This window comes from Amphibalanus amphitrite, unplaced genomic scaffold, assembly GCF_019059575.1.
Source record: "Amphibalanus amphitrite isolate SeventyFive unplaced genomic scaffold, NRLGWU_Aamphi_draft 000213F_arrow, whole genome shotgun sequence".
Taxonomy (NCBI): Eukaryota; Metazoa; Arthropoda; class Thecostraca; order Balanomorpha; family Balanidae; genus Amphibalanus; species Amphibalanus amphitrite.
In genome coordinates, this window is record NW_024881708.1 from 774,274 (window position 1) to 789,664 (window position 15,391).

The 15,391-nt window shown below is 53.4% G+C and overlaps 1 protein-coding gene across 5 annotated transcripts in view; it reads left to right on the forward strand.

Moving 5' to 3' along the window:
* Nucleotides 1–8,589, forward strand: part of LOC122385271 (apoptosis-stimulating of p53 protein 1-like) — a 145,145-nt gene extending 136,556 nt beyond the window's left edge. For all 5 annotated transcript variants that reach the window (XM_043373413.1, XM_043373412.1, XM_043373416.1 and 2 more), the window contains 5 exons: nt 4,602–4,814; nt 5,691–5,829; nt 6,213–6,379; nt 7,131–7,336; nt 7,944–8,589. In XM_043373413.1, the coding sequence (XP_043229348.1) occupies nt 4,602–4,814; nt 5,691–5,829; nt 6,213–6,379; nt 7,131–7,336; nt 7,944–7,991 (773 nt within the window). In that variant the 3' untranslated portion in view covers nt 7,992–8,589. The remainder of the gene's footprint in view (nt 1–4,601; nt 4,815–5,690; nt 5,830–6,212; nt 6,380–7,130; nt 7,337–7,943) is intronic.
* Nucleotides 8,590–15,391: the final 6,802 nt, after the last annotated feature.

The window sequence follows — 15,391 nt, forward strand, 5'->3', positions numbered from 1 at the left end:
CCCTCCCTCTCCCTTCCAGTGGAGTCTCACCTCCCTCCCTCTCCCTTCCAGTGGAGTCTCACCTCCCTCCCTCTCCCTTCCAGTGGAGTCTCACCTCCCTCCCTCTCCCTTCCTGTGGAGTCTCACCTCCCTCCCTCTCCCTTACAGTGGAGTCTCACCTCCCTCCCTCTCCCTCCCAGTGGCGTCTCACCTCCCTCCCTCTCCCTCCCAGTGGCGTCTCACCTCCCTCCCTCTCCCTTCCAGTGGAGTCTCACCTCCCTCCCTCTCCCTTCCAGTGGAGTCTCACCTCCCTCCCTCTCCCTTCCAGTGGAGTCTCACCTCCCTCCCTCTCCCTTCCAGTGGAGTTTCACCTCCCTCCCTCTCCCTTCCAGTGGCGTCTCACCTCCCTCCCTCTCCCTTCCAGTGGAGTCTCACCTCCCTCCCTCTCCCTTCCAGTGGAGTCTGACCTCCCTCCCTCTCCCTTCCAGTGGAGTCTCACCTCCCTCCCTCTCCCTTCCAGTGGAGTCTCACCTCCCTCCCTCTCCCTTCCAGTGGAGTCTCACCTCCCTCCCTCTCCCTTCCAGTGGAGTCTCGCCTCCCTCCCTCTCCCTTCCAGTGGAGTCTCGCCTCCCTCCCTCTCCCTTCCAGTGGAGTCTCACCTCCCTCCCTCTCCCTTCCAGTGGAGTCTCACCTCCCTCCCTCTCCCTTCCAGTGGAGTCTGACCTCCCTCCCTCCCTCTCCCTTCCAGTGGGATCTCACCTCCCTCCCTCTCCCTTCCAGTGGCGTCTCACCTCCCTCCCTCTCCCTTCCAGTGGAGTCTCACCTCCCTCCCTCTCCCTTACAGTGGAGTCTCACCTCCCTCCCTCTCCCTCCCAGTGGCGTCTCACCTCCCTCCCTCTCCCTTCCAGTGGAGTCTCACCTCCCTCCCTCTCCCTTCCAGTGGAGTCTCACCTCCCTCCCTCTCCCTCCCAGTGGCGTCTCACCTCCCTCCCTCTCCCTTCCAGTGGAGTCTCGCCTCCCTCCCTCTCCCTTCCAGGAGTCTCACCTCCCTCCCTCTCCCTTCCAGTGGAGTCTCACCTCCCTCCCTCTCCCTCCCAGTGGCGTCTCACCTCCCTCCCTCTCCCTTCCAGGAGTCTCACCTCCCTCCCTCTCCCTTCCAGTGGAGTCTCACCTCCCTCCCTCTCCCTTCCAGTGGAGTCTCACCTCCCTCCCTCTCCCTTCCAGTGGAGTCTCACCTCCCTCCCTCTCCCTTCCAGTGGAGTCTCACCTCCCTCCCTCTCCCTTCCAGTGGAGTCTCACCTCCCTCCCTCTCCCTTCCAGTGGAGTCTCACCTCCCTCCCTCTCCCTTCCAGTGGAGTCTCACCTCCCTCCCTCTCCCTCCCAGTGGAGTCTCACCTCCCTCCCTCTCCCTTACAGTGGCGTCTCACCTCCCTCCCTCTCCCTCCCAGTGGCGTCTCACCTCCCTCCCTCTCCCTTCCAGTGGGGTCTCACCTCCCTCCCTCTCCCTCCCAGTGGCGTCTCACCTCCCTCCCTCTCCCTTCCAGTGGAGTCTCGCCTCCCTCCCTCTCCCTTACAGTGGAGTCTCACCTCCCTCCCTCTCCCTCCCAGTGGCGTCTCACCTCCCTCCCTCTCCCTTCCAGTGGAGTCTCACCTCCCTCCCTCTCCCTTCCAGTGGAGTCTCACCTCCCTCCCTCTCCCTTCCAGTGGAGTCTGACCTCCCTCCCTCCCTCTCCCTTCCAGTGGGATCTCACCTCCCTCCCTCTCCCTTCCAGTGGCGTCTCACCTCCCTCCCTCTCCCTTCCAGTGGAGTCTCACCTCCCTCCCTCTCCCTTCCAGTGGAGTCTCACCTCCCTCCCTCTCCCTTCCTGTGGAGTCTCACCTCCCTCCCTCTCCCTTCCAGTGGAGTCTCACCTCCCTCCCTCTCCCTTCCAGTGGAGTCTCACCTCCCTCCCTCTCCCTTCCAGTGGAGTCTCACCTCCCTCCCTCTCCCTTCCAGTGGAGTCTCACCTCCCTCCCTCTCCCTTCCAGTGGAGTCTCACCTCCCTCCCTCTCCCTTCCAGTGGAGTCTCACCTCCCTCCCTCTCCCTTCCAGTGGAGTCTCACCTCCCTCCCTCTCCCTTACAGTGGAGTCTCACCTCCCTCCCTCTCCCTCCCAGTGGCGTCTCACCTCCCTCCCTCTCCCTTCCAGTGGAGTCTCACCTCCCTCCCTCTCCCTTCCAGTGGAGTCTCACCTCCCTCCCTCTCCCTTACAGTGGGGTCTCACCTCCCTCCCTCTCCCTCCCAGTGGAGTCTCACCTCCCTCCCTCTCCCTTCCAGTGGAGTCTCACCTCCCTCCCTCTCCCTTCCAGTGGAGTCTCACCTCCCTCCCTCTCCCTTCCAGTGGAGTCTCACCTCCCTCCCTCTCCCTTCCAGTGGAGTCTGACCTCCCTCCCTCTCCCTTCCAGTGGAGTCTCACCTCCCTCCCTCTCCCTTCCAGTGGCGTCTCACCTCCCTCCCTCTCCCTTCCAGGAGTCTCACCTCCCTCCCTCTCCCTTCCAGTGGAGTCTCACCTCCCTCCCTCTCCCTTCCAGTGGAGTCTCACCTCCCTCCCTCTCCCTTCCAGTGGAGTCTCACCTCCCTCCCTCTCCCTTCCAGTGGAGTCTCGCCTCCCTCCCTCTCCCTTCCAGTGGAGTCTCACCTCCCTCCCTCTCCCTTCCAGTGGAGTCTCGCCTCCCTCCCTCTCCCTCCCTGTGGAGTCTCACCTCCCTCCCTCTCCCTCCCAGTGGCGTCTCACCTCCCTCCCTCTCCCTTCCAGTGGAGTCTCACCTCCCTCCCTCTCCCTCCCAGTGGCGTCTCACCTCCCTCCCTCTCCCTTCCAGTGGAGTCTCACCTCCCTCCCTCTCCCTCCCAGTGGCGTCTCACCTCCCTCCCTCTCCCTTCCAGTGGAGTCTCACCTCCCTCCCTCTCCCTTCCAGTGGGGTCTCACCTCCCTCCCTCTCCCTCCCAGTGGCGTCTCACCTCCCTCCCTCTCCCTTCCAGTGGAGTCTCGCCTCCCTCCCTCTCCCTTCCAGGAGTCTCACCTCCCTCCCTCTCCCTTCCAGTGGAGTCTCACCTCCCTCCCTCTCCCTCCCAGTGGCGTCTCACCTCCCTCCCTCTCCCTTCCAGTGGAGTCTCGCCTCCCTCCCTCTCCCTTCCAGTGGAGTCTCACCTCCCTCCCTCTCCCTTCCAGTGGAGTCTGACCTCCCTCCCTCCCTCTCCCTTCCAGTGGGATCTCACCTCCCTCCCTCTCCCTTCCAGTGGCGTCTCACCTCCCTCCCTCTCCCTTCCAGTGGAGTCTCACCTCCCTCCCTCTCCCTTCCAGTGGCGTCTCACCTCCCTCCCTCTCCCTTCCAGGAGTCTCACCTCCCTCCCTCTCCCTTCCAGTGGAGTCTCACCTCCCTCCCTCTCCCTTCCAGTGGAGTCTCACCTCCCTCCCTCTCCCTTCCAGTGGAGTCTCACCTCCCTCCCTCTCCCTTCCAGTGGAGTCTCACCTCCCTCCCTCTCCCTTCCAGTGGAGTCTCACCTCCCTCCCTCTCCCTTCCTGTGGAGTCTCGCCTCTCTCCCTCCCTCTCCCTCCCAGTGGCGTCTCACCTCCCTCCCTCTCCCTCCCAGTGGCGTCTCACCTCCCTCCCTCTCCCTTCCAGTGGAGTCTCACCTCCCTCCCTCTCCCTTCCAGTGGCGTCTCACCTCCCTCCCTCTCCCTTCCAGTGGAGTCTCACCTCCCTCCCTCTCCCTTCCAGTGGAGTCTCACCTCCCTCCCTCTCCCTCCCAGTGGCGTCTCACCTCCCTCCCTCTCCCTCCCAGTGGAGTCTCACCTCCCTCCCTCTCCCTTCCAGTGGGGTCTCACCTCCCTCCCTCTCCCTTCCAGTGGAGTCTGACCTCCCTCCCTCTCCCTTCCAGTGGAGTCTCACCTCCCTCCCTCTCCCTTACAGTGGCGTCTCACCTCCCTCCCTCTCCCTTCCAGTGGAGTCTCACCTCCCTCCCTCTCCCTTCCAGTGGAGTCTCGCCTCCCTCCCTCTCCCTCCCAGTGGAGTCTCACCTCCCTCCCTCTCCCTTCCAGTGGAGTCTCACCTCCCTCCCTCTCCCTTCCAGTGGAGTCTCACCTCCCTCCCTCTCCCTTCCAGTGGCGTCTCACCTCCCTCCCTCTCCCTTCCAGTGGGGTCTCACCTCCCTCCCTCTCCCTTCCAGTGGAGTCTGACCTCCCTCCCTCTCCCTTCCAGTGGAGTCTCACCTCCCTCCCTCTCCCTTACAGTGGCGTCTCACCTCCCTCCCTCTCCCTTCCAGTGGAGTCTCACCTCCCTCCCTCTCCCTCCCAGTGGCGTCTCACCTCCCTCCCTCTCCCTTCCAGTGGAGTCTCACCTCCCTCCCTCTCCCTTCCAGTGGAGTCTCACCTCCCTCCCTCTCCCTTCCAGTGGAGTCTCACCTCCCTCCCTCTCCCTTCCTGTGGCGTCTCACCTCCCTCCCTCTCCCTTCCAGTGGCGTCTCACCTCCCTCCCTCTCCCTTCCAGTGGAGTCTCGCCTCCCTCCCTCTCCCTTCCAGTGGAGTCTCACCTCCCTCCCTCTCCCTTCCAGTGGGGTCTCACCTCCCTCCCTCTCCCTTCCAGTGGAATCGAGCGGTGACTCGAGCGCCGCTGATAGTCCCGGCTCGGACGGGGACGGTCAGCCCAGCGTCGGGCCGGCGCTGCGCCGCCGAAAGGCCTCCAACCTGAAGGCCCCCGGCTCGGTGGCCAAGACGAACCGGGTCAGCTTCGACCCGCTGGCGCTGCTGCTCGACGCCAGTCTCGAGGGAGAGCTGGAGCTCGTCAAGAAAACGGCAGGTCAGTTAACGGTGGCCGGTGGGCGGTGACGTGTTCCGTCGACGGGAATTACGCTGTTTGCATTTGTTAGCGTGAGTGACATTAAGATCAGCGATACCGTCATTCTGTGTCGTTATATTTGAGTTATGTTATCCTCATTTAAAAACATGTTTGGCTTTTTCTAGTAGGTAGCATGTTTGGCACGCACGATACCTACTGTTGGAAATATTGCATTTGGTGGTAGTATTGTGAACCCATGATGGCCCAACGCGACCGTTGTTAGGCACATTATAACATGCCATGCTGTTTTGACTGGAGATGAAGTTGATATGCATCATATATCAGACCTCAGACCGCTCATATATCAGATTCGCCCGAGGTCTGTTCATTTGCTGCGTCTGTGCGTCAGGAAAAGTTCCGTCATGTGGCGGCCGTGTATCGGGTGTCAGTATGGGATGCTCCCGTTCCTGTGTAGTTATCCGGCCACACGTCATTGGTACCGAATACGTCACTGGCCCGTCAGTAATGACGCGACGCGCCGTGCTGACCAGGCCAATATCTGTGCCGAGAACACCCCGCTACCTGGAGAGCAGAGATCCGGAACGGAGGCAAACCCATCGTCTTTTTATAGGTCATATTCTTAGAGCCGCCCTGAGGGCTTGGACTGGAAATAACCTGACCAATTGGGTTACCCTACCCGGTAAACCAGCTTTGTCAGACATCAAAATACATCAATCCTAATATGATTAGCCCTTCCTTTTCAGCAATCGGTACTCGGTAGTACTTGTTTCACTTGACGGAATTTCTGAGATAAGTGCAACCCACGGCCATGGCATGCGTCGTTCCCTAAGGGGAAGTGCAACCCATAACAGTGACCCGACCTGCTGTGACCCTCAGGTGAAGTGCGGGACCCCTCTGCGTCCAACGACGAGGGCATCACCGCGCTGCACAATGCCATCTGCGCCGGCCACTTTGAGATCGTCAAGTTCCTGGTCGAGTTCGGCTGTGACGTCAACTCGCAGGACAGCGACGGATGGTGAGTGACGTCATCCAGCCGGGCGTGACGTCATGTGTGGGCCGTTTGATGTAATGTCGCTGCTGGGAAGCGCCGTGCTGATCGTGTTTGTTTTATCTGCCTTTGGTTTCATTATGTGGCAGTTCTAAATAACGTGGCAGAAGTCAGTAACTAGCATCCATGTCTGACGACTGAGCTTGCATGGTGATCAGGGGTGGTACCGGCCGCTTATTATATCGACGCAATAATTGTCGGATTGTGGATCTGTGTCATTAACCGAAGAATGTAATTAACAGATGTAAAAAGAACGATTGCTTAAACTAGGTCCGTCCTAACTATGAGATCATACGGTAGTACCCCGACCTGATCTGACCTCCCCTCTCCCTCTCATTCGTTTCTGCCAGGACCCCGCTGCACTGCGCCGCCTCGTGTAACAACCTGCCGATGGTGAGCTTCCTGGTGGAGCACGGCGCGTGCATCTTCGCCACCACCCTCTCCGACCACGAGACGGCCGCCGAAAAGTGCGAGGAGGATGAGGAAGGCTACCACGGCTGCTCAGAGTACCTCTACAGTGAGTAACGCGGGTTAGGGTACATAACTCTACAGTGAGTAACGCGGGTTAGGGTACATAACTCTACAGTGAGTAACGCGGGTTAGGGTACATAACTCTACAGTGAGTAACGCGGGTTAGGGTACATAACTCTACAGTGAGTAACGCGGGTTAGGGTACATAACTCTACAGTGAGTAACGCGGGTTAGGGTACATAACTCTACAGTGAGTAACGCGGGTTAGGGTACATAACTCTACAGTGAGTAACGCGGGTTAGGGTACATAACTCTACACTAGTAACGCGAGTTAGGGTACATAACTCTACAGTGAGTAACGCGGGTTAGGGTACATAACTCTACAGTGAGTAACGCGGGTTAGGGTACATAACTCTACACTAGTAACGCGAGTTAGGGTACATAACTCTACAGTGAGTAACGCGGGTTAGGGTACACAACTCTACAGTGAGTAACGCGGGTTAGGGTATACCTCTACAGTGAGTGCGGGGGGGGGGCGCAGAGTATCCGTGCAAAAGTGGGTACCGTGGGACTTTGCATCTGTACATCGGGTAGCGTCGCAAAACGTATCGTTAAGGTGAATGAGTTAGTAAGGCGAAAGACAGAGCTGAAAACGCCGTCTTTCCAGAATCACAGCCCTGCCGCCGCTGCATTATTATCGTTAGCTTGTTGTTGATCATTGAACGCTACACAGTGGGCACTGGCGACGGCTGTGTCCACCATCCGCTGACCCTCCGTCTCCGTCTCCGTCTGGGCAGGTATCCAGGAGAAGCTGGGCATCCTGAACAGCGGCCGGGTGTACGCCGTATTCGACTACCAGCCGCAGAACGCTGATGAGCTGCAGCTGACCGACGGCATGCCGCTGACCGTCATCAGAAAGGGTGACGAGGTGGAGCGCGAGTGGTGGTGGACGTCCGGCGGCGACCCGCCGCGGGACGGTTACATTCCCAGAAACCTACTCGGGGTGAGGAGAGGAGACGTGTGGGGGTGGGGGACGGGAGAGGGAGATATTGGTGGGATAGATATAGGGGTTCCGTTCTGTAAGGGGATCGGGCATGTGGATAGGCCTGTCGATGGGTTCGTCTAGAGTTGCAACTGGTTTTATGCAAGAGCTTGAGCGTTCATGTAGGGCGGATGGCTTGACCTTAGCGGCCACAGGGAGTAAATATGTTCCGTTCTTTGTCAAAGTGTTGGTAACTTATCTCATCCAGATACAGCAGGCAAAGATAGACCACCCATCGATACATAGATGACCCGTGGGCCACATACGCTCACAAACGCACCTGATATTATGCCCAGCTGCCCCTGATGGTGCAGCTGTCTGTGATGTGTCCCATTCCGTCACTGCACAACATCAAACCAAATTGGCTATCGGAGCGTTCTACCATACGTAAAACGTCAATCGCGATGGCGATTGATCTTGATCGATGCCCCGAACAGATTTTTCCGGTCGCTTCTAAGCCATTTCGGCGACTTGTCGGACTCAAAGACAAACTATTTACCGTCCTGAGTGGTTCTTTTGAAGTGCCAGACCAGACCCCAATAGCTGACTGCGCGTGTCCTCTTTCCAGTTGTATCCACGCGTGAAGCCGAAGAGCGACCGTGAGGCGGACGCCTGAGCGCGGCACCGCTGCCGCCACGCGAGTGCCATCTGTGAGAGCTAGTACAAAGGTGTGATTGGTGCGGAGCCCGCCAGGGTGACATATCTCGGCCGACCTGTGACAGACTGTGCCTTACCAGCCGACAGAACAAGGGCGAGACAGAGACAGACAGACGTATATCAGGCACGTCGCTCCGCAAGGCCCGGCCGTATGGAAGGTCTCGCTTTTTACCGTGCCGCCGTGTCGGCGTTCGTTACTGCGCCCCCTGGCGACCAGTTCCAGCATTTATGACGTATCCGGCGCAGGTCGGCGCCGCCTCTCAGTCAGTTTTATGTGCTCCGGTGCGCGCGCGTGCGTTTTTATCGTGGCGAGAGAGCGCACCTGTTACTCGAATTTTGTTATGGTGGGCGGCGCCGACAGCCGTGAGTTACTCAGTGTGATATGTGCAGAGCGACGGGCGCTCCAGGGAGAGAGAGCGAGAGGAGCGGGTGCCGACTGCTGTGCAGTGCATGTGTGGGAGAGAGGGAGGGAGGAATGTGTGCAGCGCCCCCTGCCGGCGCAGAGTCTCGACTAGTATTATGTAAATATATACACGCATACCGATATGACGGTGGAACCCGCTGTGTTTGTTTTCGACCGAGTTGTGGTCTTGTGGCGCGATCTGCAAGCCAGTTAGGACGCAGCTCAGGTTAACAAAGATGTCTGATTGTGGATCGCCACAGAGTTAGGTGAGCGGAAATAGTAGGGAAGCCCCAACAATAAACAATCTTTTTGACCGAAGCTCCTGCCCGAACCCCATCCTGCTTTGTACCACTACCATTTACTTAGCTTTGAAAATGAACACGTGGTACAGGCAGACGTCCGATTAGGATGAGGACGTGTGCCTTGGCCGGAATTGTGCTTATCTTCACACACCTAAATATCGACCGACCATTCCTCCTGACCAGTGACCATTGCCGGAGTGAGCATCATTGAACGTAAAGCAACAGATAGGTAAACAGGTCACTGTCCCCTCCCCTCCCGGTGTGGCCCTCCCAGCTCCCCATACACATCACACTGATCTATCACACATGACACCCTTGACACACTGACACTTGACCGATGACCTTCCACCGTCGCTGCCCTGGAGAGTGGCTTTCAAAGTGCAAACATACCTACATTGCAGAGGAATGCTTCGATAAGAATAAACATGTGGAAGGTGCAGCGCTGACTGGCCGTGCGGACATCCATAACAAGTAGGTACACTCGACGCAAGACTCTGGGCAGTGGCTCGCTCAGTCGAGGCTTAGACGACGGGTGCGTCCTCGCCACCTGGTGGCCAGACTAAGAACTCATGGAGCCAGTCGCTCTCACCGCCATCTAGGCACCCAAGCACAACATTTTGCCCTTGTCGCTAGGTGGCAGTAAAGTTGCAGGCGAATTCACTCAATCTCTGTTCGTGAGCCCAACAGGTATTGTTTACGTTGCTCGATCCCACCACTGAGTGGGCAAATACGTGCAAAGCTGGCATCGTTTCAGCAAAAACGAGAGCTATGAACGATCTAAACTTTCTTCAAGAGGTATTCTTGTTACGGGAAATACAAACATTTTACGATTCAGTCCTATATAATGAAGTTTATCACCACCGCCGTTTTCATCGGCGCGCTCCGAAGTGGTACTGTCGGGCTTACGGGGCTGCATGCCCCACCTCAGCCTGGGGAAAGTCCCCGCACACGGGGCCGAGAGGGCTGCGGGCTGGGCCCGGTGAGCCGGCGGCAATTACTGCTCCGGCGGTGAGCTGCTGGTAGTTGTGTGGTCAAAGTTCTGTACCAAACAGAATGGGGCTTACTCTCGGAGCGTGCCACTCGTTTTGTGTCCGGTTCTGCTTACAAATAAGGTCACGTAACAATTAATTCATCATGTGTCATCAAGCTGTTTCCAGTTTGCCCTTTTAACATCACCGCACATACCTATACCTAGCCATTATCCAATCATATTCAAACGCCGGCGGACGGCGATTAATAAAACCTACATAAATAACGTGAAATTGCTAATGTGAACTGCTCATGCTGCAGGTCTTAAGCGCATCGAGCATTAGAATGTCTTTGTCTCGCGTGATGTGCGATATTCAATATGCATTGTGCAATGCGCATAGGTACCTAATTACCGTGGTGTTTAGGCATAAAATATCCCTCTCTTTGCCAGGATGGTGCCAGCTGCCCGATTCGCCACTATTTGACGTCATTTCACCCAGATCCGTACCGATGGAGGGCCGGTGTGGGCCTCTGCGAGTCCCGGCCGGGCGGTCCTGCTGTCAGAGCGGTCACATCCGCAGCTGGCGCCTCCCTGTTGCCCGATGCCCGGCACGTGGAGCCGGAGGGATAGGGCGGGCATCGCCTTGGAGAGCAGTCAGGCCGACAGAGCATTATAATTATGGCAAAGTAAATGAAATGATAAATTATATCTGAAAATGTATCATACACCAAAGCGTGTATGAACTATGGCATTGGGGAGTGAATAGATTATCTGAAGATTGGAACCCTTGTCGGTGGTTGACGGCTATCCAAAACCCATGACACCATACTTATTCAGGCGGTATCATGGCCTATGCACTATACGCCGCAGCCTACCCTACCTACGCACTAAACCTGTCTACAGACTACATCACTATCAATTTGATAACTGTATAGTCACTGTCTCAGTGAAACAAAGCTTGCTAAATCCAGTTAGAAAACTGACACGGTACAACCCACTTGTAGGTAGGGTAAGGTGCCTAATTAGCGACCCTTTCCGATTTGCGACCTACCTCCCTACAGAAAAACTGGCAGGAGGAAAACGGGGTAAAAACATCGTCAAAAGGTCCGCCATACTTTGGTTATCAAATTAAATTATTTTCCGGTCGTCGATGTCTCTGGTGGGACGTTTCAGGTGAGTTTAAATAAAAATGACGAGTTTCTTATCCAAAACGTGTGTGTTTAGGCCCTCTCTAATAAAAAGCGATGCACATTAGGATGATGCACCTTTTTTTCTGAATCGACATTCCTTTTTTAATTGATTGCCTTTTTCCCCTAGTGAATCGCTCAACTGTGCACAGCATGGCGGTTAACAATGTGTCGCAACTCATATTTCCTATTTGCGCCTGACATGGTCGCAAATAGCTCAAGAAGGGAAAGAAAGGGGAAAAGAGGGAAATGAAAATGAGGTGCTGCTGAAGCTTGCAATGTGTGGCAGGGGATGCCAAATGTCGTCACCGACTGCAGGGGTGCCGAATTCAGCGCGGACCTCGAATATCAAACAAGATAGCCCGCAAAATTTGGGTTTCCGCCTTCTTTTCGCCTTCGGTGCATCACGTGATCAGTTTTTACTTACGTAAATGTGTTGGATAAACGTTCCTGTTCCAGTGATTGAGTGCTTTGCGTATAGGTTACCTTTTTGAGATCATATTTCATCTTTTCAGGCGTCGCATTTTTTGCCATTTTTAATATGGGGAAAACCATAGACTTATTAGCGACCCTCCCCGGTCGCTAATCGGGAAGAGTTCCCTATTAGCGTTTTTTGCAATAGTTTGCCAAAATGCTCACTACAAATAAGTTAGTGAATATTGGGGCAGAAAATGACTATATTTTAATAGAAAAATGAACGAACTCTCCGAAAATCAAGCCAGTAATACAGTGGCACCCACAGAGCGTGAGCAATGACGGTTCAAATTAAGGGGGTCGCTAATTAGGCACCTTACCCTACTATCATTTTCATCAATGCAGGCGTTTCGTCAAACAACGGGCCATGAAGTAAATTGTTAGATCACCAACTGACCGAAAAGTGTGAAAGGTAAGCATAAATTATCATTGTAGCATCGGGAACCTGAACGCCAATGCAAAGTTAGCATATACCTGTGCACGAAAATTCTCTTCTACCTATACCGTTATTTTTGCAAAGTGATCACTACGTCTGCTACAGTACCTTCTACATACCTACCTATACCTAATTGAATCAGGTTCGATTATATTTCTGCAATAGTGTTTAACTCCAGAAACCTTGAGCTTAAACGTAACGTAAAAGTAATATATTTACCTATCGGTATATTTCCCAGGTTCAGTATTCAGTAAGGTAAGCATTGAAAGAAGTCTGGAGTTATTAGTTCAAGTTGATTTCAAAAGCATATTAAACAATCTTAAAGTGTAAATTCTATGAGAAAAAAGACTTTTAAATGGCCTCCTTACAATGAAATACCGACAGATGAAATAATGAAATAATTATTGATGATTTCGACCACAGGTCATTATCAAAATAAGCCAGACAGAACTTTTGTCAGACACAACGGGAAGCTCACAATATCGGCAGAAAAATTCACATTTTCAAACATTTCACGTGAACACATTGCATATAGAGCTCACCTAAAATGCTGCTACAACTAACGAATGAAGTATATGTTATTAGGTTAAGTCCTATAGCCAAGACAAAGTTTAAGAATGTTCCCTATAATATCTCCCCCCCTCCCCCACACACACACCCCAGAATAAATGACAACAGTGATTCAACAATCCCACAATCATTTCTATATACGTTTACAACAAGTATCAGTAGGTAGATGTGCCACATACTCGATATGCACGTCTATGAATAGGCACCTAAACGATGACATGTACTTGATACAGTCTAAAATATGAACCAGGAAGAGACATTTCTATTTAGGATTGGTTTTCGCTCGCGAATGTACAGGGATTCCATTATCTTTCGATTCGGGTGATCTTTGGCTTTGTGTAAAATTTCCACTGACAAAGGGTGGTCAGGTAAGGTCTCACCAGCATGACATGCTCTAAAATGTTCACCCAAGGGGGTGTCCCTAGTCGCGTTCTTTGCATTGAGCACATGCTCATTGAAACGTAATCTTACTGGACGCTTACATTCCCCTATGTACTGTACACGCTCATCAGTTGAAGTCGAAGTGCATAGGTTGCAAGTGACGCAGTAAACCACCCCTGGTGTGGTACACTTGCCCTTGATTCCTGAACTGCATGCATTGCATCTACGCCTGCCAGACGGGCACTCAGGACGCGTCAGGTCAGATTTGATCAGAGTATGTCTTAGGGTGTTTTTACTAGTCCATGCCACTTTTACGTTGAGTTTCGATTGTCTGGCTATGTTATTTATCTTTGCACAGAGGGTCTCGTCGACATAAGGTAAGGAAAGGTAACCATCAACGTCACTTCGAGTTTGTCGCTGCCCCTGCTGCTGCTGCTGCTGCTGCTGCTGGTGGTGGTGCTGCTGCTGCTGTTGCTGTTGCTGCTGCTGCTCAGGCGGCGGTGGCGGCGGAAGCGGTGGAGACGGCTCCTGTGCCTGCTGCTGTAGCCGAGGACCTGGCTGCGTCGGTGACTGCTGCTGCTGCCGTGGCTGCTGCTGCTGCTGTGGTCGCCGCTGATCCTGTTGGGGCCGAGCGCGTCCAGAATTGCGCTGTTGTCGCATTATTTTAGTCCGTTGTCTTGACACTTCCCTTCTAATGCCTCTGATCATCTGGTTGGGATACCCATTCTGCTCGAACATTTTCTGAACTTTGTCTCAACTTTGTCAAACTTTGAAGGTCATGTGACAAAGTTCAGAAAATGTTCGAGCAGAATGGGTATCCCAACCAGATGATCAGAGGCATTAGAAGGGAAGTGTCAAGACAACGGACTAAAATAATGCGACAACAGCGCAATTCTGGACGCGCTCGGCCCCAACAGGATCAGCGGCGACCACAGCAGCAGCAGCAGCCACGGCAGCAGCAGCAGTCACCGACGCAGCCAGGTCCTCGGCTACAGCAGCAGGCACAGGAGCCGTCTCCACCGCTTCCGCCGCCACCGCCGCCTGAGCAGCAGCAGCAACAGCAACAGCAGCAGCAGCACCACCACCACCAGCAGCAGCAGCAGCAGCAGCAGGGGCAGCGACAAACTCGAAGTGACGTTGATGGTTACCTTTCCTTACCTTATGTCAACGAGACCCTCTGTGCAAAGATAAATAACATAGCCAGACAATCGAAACTCAACGTAAAAGTGGCATGGACTAGTAAAAACACCCTAAGACATACTCTGATCAAATCTGACCTGACGCGTCCTGAGTGCCCGTCTGGCAGGCGGGGCATTCCACGTCAAATCGAACAAAAATCGGCTGTTTTGCACCTTACCATCAGCGATTTCATTATAAATTTGTGAGCGAGTTCCTGTGTGGCCCCGGACATTACATTGATGTTTTTTGCACATTCTGACCACAGGTCTTCTGAATATAGGGCATCAAATTTTTACAAAATGTTGCATCTTTATATTTTTGAACGACCATAACTTTGGTTGTACTTGTTTGATTAGAATGAAATAAACCTTACTGTTTAGGTAATTTCTTAAGCATTTGTTTAGAATTGCACCTACTTAAATGTATGACCTTGAAATTTGCTTAACTCTGTTCTTAAGCACAAATATTGAAATAGCAAAAAACACGTCACCTTCGATTTGGCTCATTTTCATATATTTTATTGCCTACCATATTCTTAACAACCTGTGAAAAAATTAGAGTGGGCCATTCATAAGTTTTGAAGAAAATTGCACATATGCAAACGTATGTTAGCACGCGCAGTGGAGGGGGAAGAGCGAATTTCGCCCACCCCTCCTGTTTTTCGCCAATATCTCATAAGATTAATGCAAAATTAATTATGGCTACCTGTCAAGAATTGAATTGGACATCTCATCGTGCAAGCAATAAGAAAATCGGTTCACAACTGTTCTAGTAATAGCGGTGTAAAGTGAACATCCTGTCGCCGCAGCGACGCGGCGACTCGGCAGCCGGCGCCGACCGCTACGCGCCGCCTGAATTGTAGACTGTGCCGGGACGGAACGGAACGGTTCCGTCTTTACATCGCGCTCCCTACCGCTGATTACGTTTGATTCGCGTCAAATTTTGTGAGAAGACTAAGAAATGTACAGGCAATCTTATGGTGAAAGAATTTTGAAAATCGGTTGTTAAACAATTGGAAAAAGAACGTGTAAACACAAAATTGTGATTGCTGCGTTTCCCGCATCGGCCGAGCCCGCCTCAGCCGGCGACATGTTACTCTTAGCAGGCCTCTAACTGCCATATTTATTATTGGATTAACTAGAAATTCCCCATACATACTAAAAAATGTATGTTCTTTCGTATAGTGAAGATCAAAAGACGTGAAGATATCGTTACGTGATAATGTTTTCGTTGAATTTACTTCATGATGCATTTCCACACGGCTCAAAATTCACCGCAAAATACCGTTTGCCTGAGACACTTTTACTATGGAACGTGAATGCTTGACTACGATGACTATGCATTTCCATTCTCGCAGAGTTTGGGATATCACTAATCAGCAATCATTCATTTCAGAAAGCGTACACAAGCCAGCATGTCTTGACTCTGTCTTTCAAGGTCACGCGCGGTTGCGTGAT